General features: G+C 39.7%; 1 protein-coding gene across 9 annotated transcripts in view; it reads right to left on the bottom strand.

Moving 5' to 3' along the window:
• Nucleotides 1–14,847, bottom strand: part of ESR1 (estrogen receptor 1) — a 383,776-nt gene that overhangs the window by 213,128 nt on the left and 155,801 nt on the right. For 7 of the 9 annotated variants that reach the window (XM_061624146.1, XM_061624145.1, XM_061624151.1 and 4 more), the window contains one exon: nucleotides 2,806–3,310. In XM_061624146.1, coding sequence (XP_061480130.1) covers nucleotides 2,806–3,239 — 434 coding nt within the window. In that variant the 5' untranslated portion in view covers nucleotides 3,240–3,310. Of the gene's footprint in view, nucleotides 1–2,805; nucleotides 3,311–5,059; nucleotides 5,134–14,847 lie in introns of those variants that run through there. The other 2 variants (XM_061624152.1, XM_061624144.1) reach the window with 2 other exon arrangements.

Below are 14,847 nucleotides of genomic sequence, written 5' to 3'. Positions count from 1 at the left end.
AAACCTAAACTATTTTATTCAAGACTGTTGATTATTTAGGGCTGAAAAGCTGCACCAAAAATACACAGGGAGATTTTAAACAGAGGGTTAAAAATATGAAGAGGCTGCAATCTTCTGCATATTTACTTGGAAGTAACCATGACTGAATTCAATGAGACTTACTTCTGAGTAAGCATGTTTAGAATTTCAGTGCACAGTCATTAAAAGTGTGTATGATTGCAGTTACTAACCATTTATAATACTATTTTTCTAATATCAAAGGAAGCGTTCACTGTGCCTGTTAATGCACAGTGAAAATAAAAATCGTTTTGCAGTACAGCTATATTTGAAAATTAGAAGCAATGTTTTATTTTTAAAAAATGAAAAAAGAATATGAAATGCCTGAAAAGCCTTTGAACATGAAGAAAGGCATGTTAACCAAACACATTGCTCCTCAGAAAAGTCTAAAGAGAAAAAAGAGTAACACCTGCCAAAATTCACTTTTCCAATTTGTTGGAATGCTGATATTATAGTATTTGGGAAATTTTTAGAAAAAATAAAAATTCCATCTTAACTGCTATATAAATGCCACAATACAATACAATGCTCCACTATGAACTCTAACAAGACAACATTGTCACCCAAATATTTTATTTTCTCTCACATCTAACAGTACTGAGGTTAAAGAAGTCAACCCCTTCTAATCCTAGTGAACCATTATCTAATTCTGCTAAAGTCAAGGTAAGCAATATGGTAAACATGGAGAGCAGACACTTTGTGGCCGTTCCGTATGACACCTGCCTGAAGACACCTGTAGCCTTTACATCTGATTTTTTAGCTTTAAGAAAAGCCTATCAGTGAAACACCAGCTATTAAAATGAATTTGCCTAAATGTAATGATAGTTACTGGTCTTTCCCAAAGCACAAAGAGAAACTGAATACTAGGAACAACAAGCAGTGCTTTCTTCATGCATAGTGACTCACAAAGACAGTTGTCAATATATTGCAATTCCTCAAGAGCGATTTTTGTTTTACCCATTCTGTGGCAAAGTATAAAGCTAGAATATTTCAGTTCAGGTGATCAATACCTTCCAGATAATATGTTTCTTTCTGATTAGGGGCAGGCTGTATGTTCAGCAGCATCTCATCTCCTAGTAAGTTGTCTTTTTGATCTTGTGGCAATCCCCACTAAAGGAATGTGTTAGGAAGCTTCTGGATCACTTTATACAGGTATTCCATTTTCTTCTATGTCTGTTACACACCTGTTGTTGCTGTTTTTGCACTGTTGTAATTGTGAACTCTTGGGGGAAAGAGCTATTATGTGTTTTCATGTCTCATGGAATATAATAAAACATGAGTATTAAAACAGGGAAAGTCAACAGGGCTTGGGTGTGTAAGTTTCGGCTTCTATGCCAACATCTAAGAGCATAACAATAATTAATAGCAATTTAAAAAAGTGCTAAGGCTAGAATTCTAAGACATAAATTTTATGGTTTGAGATACAAGTATGGCAGAAAACCAATTATAAATATTGCAGGAATTATTATTTCTTGTTTGCCAGTCCATTTGTTGTTCAGAGCAGCAAAATATTACAAACGTCTTAGGATTCCTAGGAAATAACAATGAAATACAAAGTAGAACAGAAAGAACTATTCTGTAAAATTATGCTCCCAATGTTCTTGGAACAGATCACCAAATGAAATCACAAATGTAGGGGAGGTGCATTTTGGAGCATTCTTTGCAGTAAAGCATATTTTCATGTATTTACTGTGAAGTCTTGCTGTGTATGTGTGTTGTTTCATTTCCCAGTTGCCTCCTTCTCTGGATCCTGAGGCTCTCCGCTTAGTTACATTACTCACGATGCATGTGTGTGCATGTTTTCCTTCATTCTACAAAAACCAACACCAGAACTTATACACTTGGTGGGAGAGTTAAGCGATACGTTCTATTGCATGCTTTTATTATCTTTGCCACTGTAGTACCAGCCACATTCACCCGCCCAGTTCAAAGAGCCCTAAAATCTCTTTACAGCTGCAGGCCTATTAAAGTGCCAATGTATGCTACTCCCCCTCATCCTCCAAAACATTTTTTTTTAAATCTCATCAGCTGTGAGACTTCTCTGTAGACTAGTACAATTACAGAAAAAACACTTTTAAAAGTCCACTAGTCTTTTACAACATACCACTAAAGAGAGTGAGTGTGTGTGTGTGCATGCGCAAATATCTTTGTTAGGACCACCTTATTTCCACTCTGAGGCCTTAAGTGCACTTTCTAAAGGCTTCTTTATGACTGAAGAGCCATCATTAAGTTAACTATTTAGGAGGGCAACCACTGAACTTTCTGAGTACTTCCTGTAAAAGTCAATTAATGTAATATAAAGGCAGACATTGGAAAAATGTTTCTGGCTACAGACTAAAAGTTCAACTATGTAAGTGTTTAGCAGGTACAGACTGATATCAGTCAAAACACTCACATTTTAGTCTCCCTTCCATTTGAATTTGCTAGTGTTTTGTTTTGTTCTTTCACAGCTCACTATCTTGGGTTCCGGGGGGGGGGTTTTCCTCCCGGAGGCACATTTCTGTTGACAATCCAGCTTGTTTTTCCTATGCATTGCATTTCTGGCGTACACAGCAACAATTACTCAATAGTCACAACAGACCTTTTGATTTACACCACACTATCACTTCGTTGAATAATTCAGTGGTGACTCAACAGTCCTGATGGCATACCTCCCCAGGGAGAGAAAATTCCCTGTTTTTCTCTCCCTGCTTTAATACTCATTTTATATATGTGCTCTGTTTCAAATAAATCAATGGCATGACTTACCTGTAGAAGGCTGTTGGGGCCGCTTCTCTCATTGCAAAGCTGTTCGGTTCATTCTCAAGGTAGTAAGGTACCTGCTGGCTGGGGTGGTGAATAAAAGGTGAGAGCTGCGGTGCTGTCTGTAAAAACACAACAGGGCTTGGAGGAACATTATTCAAAGAATGAAATCCTCCTAGGTTGCTGGACCCAAAAGATTCTGTTGTAGGGGCATAACTGAGGCTAGGTGAGCTGTACACTGGAGCGGCAGTGGAAAAATCATAAGCAGCACCTTCTGGGTAGTTGAAAACTCCAGTCTTGCTGCTGTCCACATACATTTCGCTAATCGGTCGTTCCAGAGGAATCTTCAGCTGAGTTCTGTTAAGAGGCTCTAGTTCATTGCCTTGTATCTGGTGCAATAAAGCAACACTGGAGGTTTTTGTGTGAAGGGTCATGGTCATTGTTAGTGGCAGTGAACACGTAGCATGTCTTGGTTTGGTGCTAGAAGAAAAATCAGCAGCAGGTAATCCACCTGAAAAAGGAGTAGAAACTAGATTGAAACATGGCAAAAATCATGTTTTTTAGCTAAGATATCCGGCTATGCATGTATCCAGCTAGTCCCAGCAAGGAGGAAGATTCAACTGAGCAGATTGTAAACACAGGGAACACTGTCGCTCTCTCGCTCTCCCTTTCTGACTCTAACTTTAAGTACTTCTCATCTGAGCTAATATGCTTTACAAAGGTGCTGGCACTAGGCCAGATACTCTTGCCTTGCACTGACATTGGTTTAAACATCACTTCAAAAACAATTAGCTCTGGAATTACAACAAATAATTCTTCCAATATACTAGTTGTTTCAGTTTTTACTTTATGTGACTGATAATCAAAGATAGCCACAGAAGAGAAAATGGGTAGGGGCTTTTAAGAATCCAGAATGCTAGCAAATATCCTAGTCCATTCATATTGTATACCCCTATGAGGCTCCAATTAATCTGCCTTTATCTACTCCCTGTTTTGTTCATCTTCATGTTTGTTAGAAATATGTAATGTGTACACTGTAATGACCCTGGATAGGGCTACAGTGTAACTGAGATTTGGCATAGCAAAGTGAGTTTTTCTGCAGGCGCACTTGTGTGTCTGTGTGTGTGTGTGCACTGCAGCCAGCCACAGACCATCAAATTCCAGAAATCAAAGGGTGTTTTCTATCTATGTAGGAGAAAAGGCACACAACCATGCCTGCTATAATTATTGTGATTCCTGGTATTTAGCTGCAGACTTTTTTTTTATTAAAGTAAGTTAAACCTGTTATCCTGCCATTGTGCTTATCAGAATGCTTCTTCTCTTTGAATTTCAACATAACATATACAGAGGGAAATCAGAAATATGTCATTGCTCAGTCCCCTTGAAATGTTAACTGCATTTAAAAAAAGAACTAATAATTCTAGCAACCACAAAGAAGTCTCTTCCACTTCTTGTTTTTTACCTTCAATCACACTAGAAACCAAGCCAAAAAAATGAGAGCTTTGAAAATATCTGAAGGAATCACTTTAACACATTCAAATAAAAAGAAAACTAAGCTAAACAGATTTAGAATAATTTATTTTGCCATCACATAATTTTTTAACTTTATAGAAACAATTACTCTGTGCCACCCCCAAAGAAGCCATTAACATTATTTATATGGATAGATCTATAGCTATGTATGTTGATTAAAAAAAAATCCTCTTTGTGATATTAAAATATGCAGAGCTTCAGATAACCAAGTGAATGTATGCATACAATTCCATACCAGAATTAAATGTTTCTCTGTGTTAATCAGATCATGTGTTCTGATACAAAAATCAGATTTAAAAATATTATTTTTAACACATATGGCAGAGATCCTGTACAAATATGTGTACAGGAATTTATATCCATAACCAAAACATAATTTTGAAACAACTGTATTACCAACTATGAAAAAAGTCTTAACTGTTAACAACTGAGTAATAAGGTGCACAATTACAGAAGATATATTTGCAATGAAAAACAAAAACATATTTTACATATTTTACAGAGTGCTAGTTTGTAACCATTTATAGTAATCATATCTGAAGAGGATTACAGCAATCTTGAATTTCTTTGAATCTTAATCCACTCATGTAGTTTTCATAGACATTCATATTCACACTTGCCCCAATAGCTTAAATTTCAGATGGTAGAATCTGATTAAAAATTATGGTTGTTTTTAATAAGTTTTTAATAAGGCTGAACTGCACAAGCAAAAGAAAGATGCACATACCTGAGTATACAGACAGATCCCACAGAAACTCTACAAACATGCCTATATGTATGCCTCAGAGAACAAGTGAAAGTATGTGTGTGTGTCTACACATGTGCATGTATTTCCAGTTTTCATGAGACAGCAATGAAACTCTGTTCATATATCTTCTGGAATGTGAAAGATGGTAGCATTGCTACATAAAAGCAGTAAGTTTAAGGCTGGCTAATGTATGCAGGAAGTTTATTTGTGCAGCCATACGTTTAATCTAGCATTATAATATTTTTCACAGGAAGCTAGCTAAAGAAGAATGACAAACACAAAGGATAACTAACATGTTTACGTAGAATTTACAACTTATTATTTTGAAGTTGGAAATAAAATGCTATAGAAGAGGGCATCTTAGAGATTGCAGACGAATTTAACTTCACAATTCCCTGACAATTTTAATAGACCCACACATAATTTAAATATTTTCTGAATGCAGTTACATGAAACTGAACTTGCTAGATTTAATAGAAAAGGAAAAATCTAAACCAGAAACTCTATGGCATAAGCACACAGTTTGTTTATTTGGTCTGATTTCTGGGAACAGAAAGCCATCCAGAACAGGCTTCCATCGCCAAAGATTGGATCAGGGCCAATAAGCTGAAGCTGAATTCTGAACTGGTGTGAAGGTGGTTCTTAGGTCTGAGAGATTGATGTTCTACTGGTTCTGGATAAGATTGCACTACCTAGAAGTAGCAGGTGCGTAGCATGGGGATGCTCCTTGATTCAGCATTGTCACTTGAGAGCAAGGTGGTCTTGGTCAGAGTGCCTTCTACTAGTTTTGACTAATTTATCAGCTTTTTCCATTTCACAGTGCATAAAGGTGCATACAGGTAAGTTAAGTAAATAAATGCATACCTATACTGTATGTCTTCCCTGTGGAGCAAATAACAACTGGGAAGGAGGCATTTGGATTAGGAAAAAAGCTATTTTAGGCTGCATTAACAGAACTATAGTTTCCAAATCGTAGGATGTACTACTTCCCTTCTATTTAGCATTGGTTAGGGCTCATTTTTAATACTGTGTCCAATTCTGGACACCACACATTAAGAAGGATATAGACAAACTGGAACAGGTTCAAAGCAGGGCAACAAAGATGATCAGGGGACTGGAAACAAAGCCCTGCAAGGAAGGACTGAAAGAACTGAGTATGTTTAGCCATGAGAAGAGAAGACTGAGGGGAGATACATAAGAACATAAGAAGAGCCTGCTGGATCATGCCAGTGGCCCATCTAGTCCAGCATCCTGTTCTCACAGTGGCCAACCAGGTGCCTGGGGGAAGCCTGCAAGCAGGACCCGAATGCAAGAACACTCTCCCCTCCTGAGGCTTCCGGCAACTGGTTTTCAGAAGCATGCTGCCTCTGACTAGGGTGGCAGAGCACAGCCATCATGGCTAGTAGCCATTGATAGCCCTGTCCTCCATGAATTTGTCTAATCTTCTTTTAAAGCCATCCAAGCTGGTGGCCATTACTGCATACGATAGAACTTTTAAGAACTTTCAAGTACTTGAAAGGTTGTCACACAGAGGAGGGCCAGGATCTCTTCTCAATCAGGACACGGAATAATGGACTCAAGTTACAGGAAGCCAGATTTCAACTGAACATCAGGAAAAACTTCCTAACTGTTAGAGCAGAACAACAATGGAACCAATTACTTAGGGAGATGGTTGGCTCTCTAACGCTGGAGGCATTCCACCTGTCGGGTATGCTTTAAGTTGGATTCCTTCATTAAGCAGGGGGTTGGACTCTCAGTTTTATAAGCCCCTTCCAACTCTACTATTGTGTGATTCTATGGAGGAGGCCTTAAAGAATTTAAACTAAGTGCATTCAGCAGCACCTAATGGGACACAAGAGCAGAAGAAAACTATTTACATTCTTGAAACTGCCTGTATCTATTCAGTGAACTTTGGGATTAAGGTATTTGTCCCCTTCATCATCTTTATCATATTAGTTATTTTCATATCAGTTGTTTTATAGCTGTTTTATATGGCAGGAGGATTAAAAAAAATTAAAAACAAGACTAAAATAATGGGGAATGAGGGGGTCTCAGAATAAAGAGGCTCTGGGGAACTTATGGAGTCAAGGACAGTTGGAGGAGCACTGTGAGTGGGTTAGAGGCCCCATGGGGGTTCACAGAGATATGATTCAAATGTAGCATAGCTCCTCAAGAAAATAGTGTTCCATGTTCCATTTCTAAATATGATCTATGAACTCATAATTCTTTTGTATATGATATATGCGGCATTGTACAGAATATGAGAGTATGACTTAGACCTTGTTAGCACATGTGGGTCTATCCTTCAATAGCCACAACATCTGGTAAAGACTTTCACATATGTGTGGAAGAAACTATCACAGGTCAAACATCACAGCTAGAGGTTTTGTATCATGTCAAACACAATATTTTAATTTTTAAATTGAGACATAATCATCAAGGGCCACATCTCACTTTGATTTTATACATGGTAGAATAAATAAGTGAGCCTCAATAAGCTCCCAATCCATATTTACAAATATATTCCCTGAATAATACAACATAATCTGCCAAGGATGGGGGAGGCATCCAGGATCTCAAGACTTGCTTCTGCAGCCATGATGTTTAGAGCGTACAGGTCAATGCAAAAAAAGTGAAGACCAAACTACTGATTAAATCAGCATGTGATATACATGCATGTATGAACTGGCCAATAGTCTACCAGATAAATTATGAATTAGCTGCACTTCATGTAGATGCAACTAACTGCACTGCTGGTGACGAGGGGATAATTAAACATTGCTCAAAATAAGCTGGGTTGCTCTGGACACATGTGAGAGCATACCAAGCCAGCAAGTATTTATGCATCTACCTGTACTATTTCTTTGCTACTGGAAATATTAGCATTTGTCCAAAATGTGCCATCAAATAGCAGCACAACTGGGTGAAGTAAAATAAGCATGGCAGCTGACCCTACAAGGCTAGCAACATAAGCTGTTCCCCCAGTGCAGAATTGTTATCAGAATTACAGCAATATTTTCAAAGCCACCCTGCTGAGTAATGGGTTTATGTTTATACTGTACAGAAGATGGCTCTGATTACGTTGCTATTATTTTCAGAGCTGTAGTGGTTCCAAGAGTTCATTCCCTTCTCAAGTGGTGTTTTCTGAAAATTAGACATAAGAATCTCTAATGCAGAATGTGGAAACCAGAATCTGTTGAACAAGACTGTGAATGCAGGTATTCATAAGCAAAGAATTTGTTCTATGAATTCTGGAGAGAAAGCAGAACACCTAGATGCCTGAAGATGCCAGTCTAGGACAGAGGAAGCCTAGAAGCATTGTCGGGCATTTTCTACATGCTGTTGCTTGTATATACATCTCTTCCTGAAGGGAATGTGTAGCTTACTAAAGCTGTACCAAAGCCTCATTTGAGCTATGGTGTTCAGTTCTGGACCCAAGTATTCAAGAAAGATGTTGACAAAGGAGTGAAGAACAAGTTAAGTAAGATGACCAGGTGCAAAGGAGTTCATGCTTCTTGTATGTTTAAAAATTGAACAGTTCCGGGAATATTAAAGGAAACAGCTCATCTCTTGTGTGACCTAAGATGGTTGGATATACTAGGGAAGAGCATAATTGTTAACTATTGTATTTTGATTCAAAGATATGTATAAACACACTACATACACATACATGCACACACAGAAAGAGAGATGTGGTAAAAATGAATGGGTATTAATAACCAGTGCTTGTCATTTTAACAAAGTTAACTGAATTAGTTCAAAGATTTCTGAACTACACTTGAAAATAGTTCCCATAATTGCTGAGTGAACTATACATGAATTAAGTTTGTTTTGGGTAGAACATTGAACTATTTCTAGTTCATCTTCAGGTTCATTCTCTTACATGTGTTGATTACTCTTTAGACCCTTTGGGCCTTTACTCTTAAATATCAAAATTGCTGGGAAAAAGAAATTAATCAATTCATTTTCCACTGTGTGTGTCTTGATGTTTTCTTAGGGCTCATCCAGACGACTGTAAAATGTGTGACATGATCGCTTTGTGTTTTCATTATTTTTCGGTCATCCATATGACGCCGCGCACTTTTGCACATTTTCGCGTGGTTAAATCCGCTCCTGTAATACCGCAAATCACGCAATTTGCTTTTTTAAACCAGGAATCATCCGCTGCACCTTCAGGCGCTCGGATGCAATACTGCGGACTTTACAGCTGTGGGTGTTTGATAGGCGGTTCTTGGGCGGTTCCCCATATCCCTTTCCTCATTCTCAGCCAATCATGTATTTCCACTGTTGCGCATGTGCACGAATGTCCGGGGAAAGCCCGCGAAAAAGGAACCTATCAGAGCAATGGTGTGGTGTTGGGGGCCCCCTGCAACTTCTACTGTGCAGATGCAAAAAAATCGCATTTGCGCAGAAGCAGCAACATTAGTTAATTTTTAGCCAGCCTGCAAACTTGGCAGCCGCTCAGGGTGACATCTGCAATTGTGGTTGTTTGTAAATTTTTCAAGGGAGAAAATATTTATCTTTGCCTAACCTGCACCTCCCACCACTCACCCCCCCCATCAAATGCCCTTCTTGAACGTATTGGTCTTTGCTTCCAGGCATCCAGAGTCGAGGGAGAGGGGGAGAGAAGAGAAATGGAGGCTTTCCTCTTGGATTACAGACATTCACGCACCCTTAGTCAATTGTGCTTTCCTGCCTGCAAGGCTACTCTCTTTGAGTCTTGTCAATTTCAACCACAGCCTGCAGGTTTTCTGCAGCCCAGCTGAGCTAAAAAGCATACAGTCGCTTTTGCGAAATATCACAAAACAAGCAAAAAACCCACAGGAATTATTGGCATATAAGTGGTTTGCTAGAGCGTCTCAGCCACCCACAACCATAGAGACTGGTGGTCTACCCTTCCTAGACATGACACATCGTTACTTGCTGTTCTGAAGAAATAAGTGGAATTGCAATCATGTGTATCTCCAGAAACGTTAAAGGTAAAAAAGCATACAGTCGGTTTTGCGAAATATCGCAAATACAAAAAAACAAAAATACAGGAATTAAGTGGTTTGCATGTTTCTTTTATCAGAGGGAACACTGCAAAGCCTGTGCTGGTCGCTTCAGTGCAGATTGACACAGCAGCACACGGGGCTGTTTGCCCACATTCCCTGCCCGAGCCAAGAGCGGCCACCCATGGGGGGGGCTGTTTGCTTCCTTCAGGGGCAGCATTCCTGCCGCCGAGCCGCATAACGGTCCGGGGCTGAACCCTGCAGTGAATGAGCCCAAGGGTCATGGGGGGATTCGCCTGGCGATTACAAGCGCTGATCCCTTGCACTGCCCACAATCCCCCTGGATGGTCAGGGGCACCTGGAGACACACACCCCGGCCGGCGCTGCTCCAGAGTGGTGAGTGACAAGGAACTCCATTACAGCCACTACTACCAAACCATCAGGAAATTCATACTTTCATGCTCATACGTTCAAGCGCATGCGCCTTGTTGTGCTTTGTTGCAAAGGGGGAGAGGAGCATATGTTATATTTTTGTGGACCAATTGGCTGATAGGGGGGAGTGTTATGGGCGGAGCTGGGAAAAAGCGAGAAGAAGTACGGGTCCTCTCGCTGCGTGTGTGGGTGCAAAAACAGCGGGGTTTTTTATTGGGAAAGAGCGAACAAACAGGCAAAGTGAGGACTGTCAGATGATGAACCGGATATGGAAAATGTGGATTATCCCACTCCGTTTGGATGAGCCCTTAGTCTTCTTAAGTATATTTTATTCTTCAGCAGTTTGTAACATTATGAACGCTGGGGGGGGAAACATTTCTGAGGATCATTTGGATTAATTTGAATTGAACTGTGAACCAAACTAGTACATTTTATTAAGGGGTGAACATGAAGTTGAATTAGTTCCTTTTTGGACATGTTGAACTTCAACTACGACTACTCCTTTTTAAAATAAAATTTCCAAGCTCTGTTAATAAAGACACTGATGCTTTTGACTTCATTTTTAACAAATTTTAATCTGATTAATTTTATTATTTGACTGAAAATTACGCTTTCTGCTACATTAGCACTTGAAAAGAAGCAGTAACAACAACCGAAAACTGAACAATAGCTACATACAACAAATTGGATCCAGAATAAGTTAGTTGCTCTTTTATTTCATTGAAATCAATGCAAAAAAAATGAATGATGACTAAATGGAGTCTCCCTCCTCTAGGATGCACACCTTAACATGGTGAGGGGGTTTGAGAATGTTGAAGAAGCTGAGAGCAATGCCATCAGGAGTCTAGACCAACAGGCTAGGCTCCTAGCAGGGACACCCAAAGCAGAATGGTCAAAGCTGAGACACCAGACCAGAGGAAGGCAATGGTAAACCACCTCTGAATACCTCTTACCACGAAAACCCTATGAACGGAGTATCCAAAATGCAACACGAGATAGTGCTGGAAGATGAGACCCCAGATCAGAAGGCACTCACCGAGCTATAGGGGAAGAACAAAGCACAAGTATGAGTAGCGCTGTGACTAATGACGCAGCTGGGTCAAAGCTGAAAGGAAGCCCAGAGGCTGATGCTCACAGATGCGAAAGGAGAGTCTGGAGTTGTACAACGCACACAACAGAAACATGGAACATGAGAAGCATGAACCAGGGAAAGTTAGAAATTGTCAAGCAAGAAATGGAACGTATCAACATTACAATACTTGGCGTGAGTGAATTAAAATGGACGGGAATGGGACGTTTTCAATCAGGCAACTACAAAATATTTTATGCAGGAAATGAGAAATTAAAAAGAAATGGGGTTGCTTTAATAGTGAGAAGTGATGTAGCTAAAGCAATTAGGAGCTACAATGCAAAGTCTGAGCGAGTGATATCAATGAGATTAAATGGGAAACCTATTAACATAACCATCATCCAAGTCTACGCTCCAACGGAAAAAGCAGAAGAAGAGGAATTGGAGAGATTTTATGCAGAAGGACAGGAAGAAATGCCTGATGTCCAAGCTGGATTTAGAAAGGGAAGAGGCACCCGAGATCATATCGCAAACATATGTCCCCACTGAAGTTAATAGTCATGACTAGCTTAGATTCATTAATCTCAGTGGGTCTACTCTGAGTAAGGCTCATTTGAATACAACCCAAGGTTTCTTTGTCTCCTATGTACTGCATAAATCTGGAGAAAATATGACCAGACTTCTGGAAAACATAGTGTGTTTATTGTCCTTTCATTTGTTTCTGCCATTCCAAACTTCCAAGTGAGGGAAAAGGGGGGGCCTGGAGGTTTTTGAATTGTGTACCCATGATTCAGGTGCATGGTATTACTGGTTGCATCTGAATCTCCCAAACGCTTTGTGGTGATTTGCTCTTTTGGGCTGCTAAGCTAGTTAAGCCATCTTACATGTAGACATAATTAAGACATTCAATGAGTGATTTAAAACAATCCTAAAATGTAGCAAGGGCCACCAACTTGGATGGCTTTAAATGAGGATTGGACAAATTAACTGAGGACACAGCTACCAGTGGCTATTTGTCATGATGGTAATTTGGGTGACTCCAGTTGCATTTAGGTCCTGTTTGCTGGCTTCAGTCAATTTAGGTTTCTCTGCATTTCTCATTTTTCCAGTCTTAAATTCAGTTTTCCACATTTCTGGAGCAATTTGAGATATATATATATTTAATTCTCATGAAATCTGCCAGCATTTTTGTGTGAATTTCTCCTAATTTCTCCTACCTTTTCGTATGCAGTTTTGACTATGCACATTTCGCAAACAATTTGCTCTTTTATAATGCATTTTTGTATGCTCACTAATATATGCATTTTATGCACATGCCCCCTAGTATATACATTTTTGGACACATTGTTTGGTTGGAGAACTTCATTGCAAAATTTTGAGAAGTATGGATTTTGAAGGATAACCCTTTTACAGTTCATGTATTGGTTTGAGACATGCAAATTAGGTAGTTTCTCATTAAAATCCAAAGAAAATCAATCCCCCCCCTAATGAACACCCCATAAGCATCCTCGTCTAACTCCTTTTTAAAGCCATCCAAGTTGGTGGCTATTATATCTGATAGCAGCAAATCCCATAGTTTAACTATGCACTTTGTGAAGAAGTACTTTCTTTTGTCTCGAGAAGGGACCCTGTTCTACATGCATAGGCTCTCCTCATGAACCCTGCACAGTGTCCTATATCACAAGAGGCAGGCTGTGTGTGTAGAACAGGATCTGCTCTTAAGACCTTTCCCAAATGAATTGGAGGGCAACAGGGATGGGATGGTAGTGGCAGGCCCGGCAGGCCCTGCCCCTCTCTCACACATATGATGTTGATCATATGACAGGATAACACCAGAATAAGGTCTCTGTCTGACAGATATTGTTTCAATATTTTTGTAAATAATGCCCTAGCCAAGCCTGAGTGCATGTGTTCATTAGTTATGAGGACTATTAGATGGCACCACCTTTATTGGGGAAGGACCGCAGCTCAATGGTAGAGCAGATGCTTTGCATGCAGAAGGTCCAAGGCTCAATCCTCAGCATCTCCAGGTATGGCTGGAAGAGACCCCTGTCTGAAATCCTATAGTGCAGCTGCTAGCAGCACAGACAGTACTGAGCTTTATGGACCAATGGTCTGTCTCAGTATAAGGCAGCTTCCTATGTTCATATTATGCAGGGAGATCATTGTCAAGAGACTATAGTGCCCCTGCGAAGTGGCCATCTTTGGTTTAACTTAAAGATACTCTGGGAAGGAAGCAATTCTTACATTTGTTCACTGAATCAAGTCAGAAAGTGCGAACTGTAACATAAATATGTCTATGGACATCTGCGATTTTGTACACTGATTTTTGCTACTAATCTTTTTTTTAATCTTTTATTGGACAGATAAACATTGGACAGATTGGACAGATGTAAATAAAATACAATATAAAATTAAGCAAAACTCAGACTATCTCCCTCTTCTCCCACCACCACCACCATAACATAATGTTATTTAATATTTATATGGAGCCCTTAGGAAGCATTATCCGTGTCTTCGGAATACATTACCATCAATATGCAGATGATACCCAACTTTACTATTCTTTCCCTCCTGACGCCCTGGAGGCGATTCAACCCTTAAACCAATGCCTGGCTGCCATTCAAAGCTGGACTAATAAGAACAAATTAAAACTCAACCCAGAAAAGACGGAGGTTCTATTAATTGGACAGAAACCCTCTTATGAAGTTAAAAACCTACTTACCTTAGATGGGATCCCACTCCCTTTAAAATCTCAAGTTCAGAGTTTAGGTATCCTTCTTGATTCTACTCTGACCCTTGAACCTCATATTGCATCTGTATCCAGAAGTGCTTTCACTCAACTAAAACTAGTCCGTCAACTTCGTCCATTTCTAGGAACGTCGGACCTGAGGCAAGCGACACAGGCTCTTGTGACCTCTAGATTGGACTATTGCAACTCCCTTTATATTGGACTATCTGCAAAATCACTCCGTCCGCTTAAGCTGGTACAGAGAGCGGCGGCCAGAATACTGACTGGAGCTGGCCCACAAATGCACACCACACCTCTTCTTTACCAACTTCATTGGCTACCGATCTCATTTCGACACCAGTTTAAAATCCTGGTATTAACTTTTAAGGCCCTACATGGATTAGCACCAATATATTTATCAAACCGTATTCTGGAATATAAATCTCAGCGACCGACAAGAGTATTTTTTGAACACTCATCATTCCTTCTACCTTTTTAATTCGTCTTTCCAACACTAGGAACAAAGCCTTTTCAACTATAGCTC

Source organism: Rhineura floridana, chromosome 4, assembly GCF_030035675.1.
Source record: "Rhineura floridana isolate rRhiFlo1 chromosome 4, rRhiFlo1.hap2, whole genome shotgun sequence".
Taxonomy (NCBI): Eukaryota; Metazoa; Chordata; class Lepidosauria; order Squamata; family Rhineuridae; genus Rhineura; species Rhineura floridana.
Note: the sequence above shows the minus strand (reverse complement) of the source record. Positions and strands in the feature narration are given on the sequence as shown.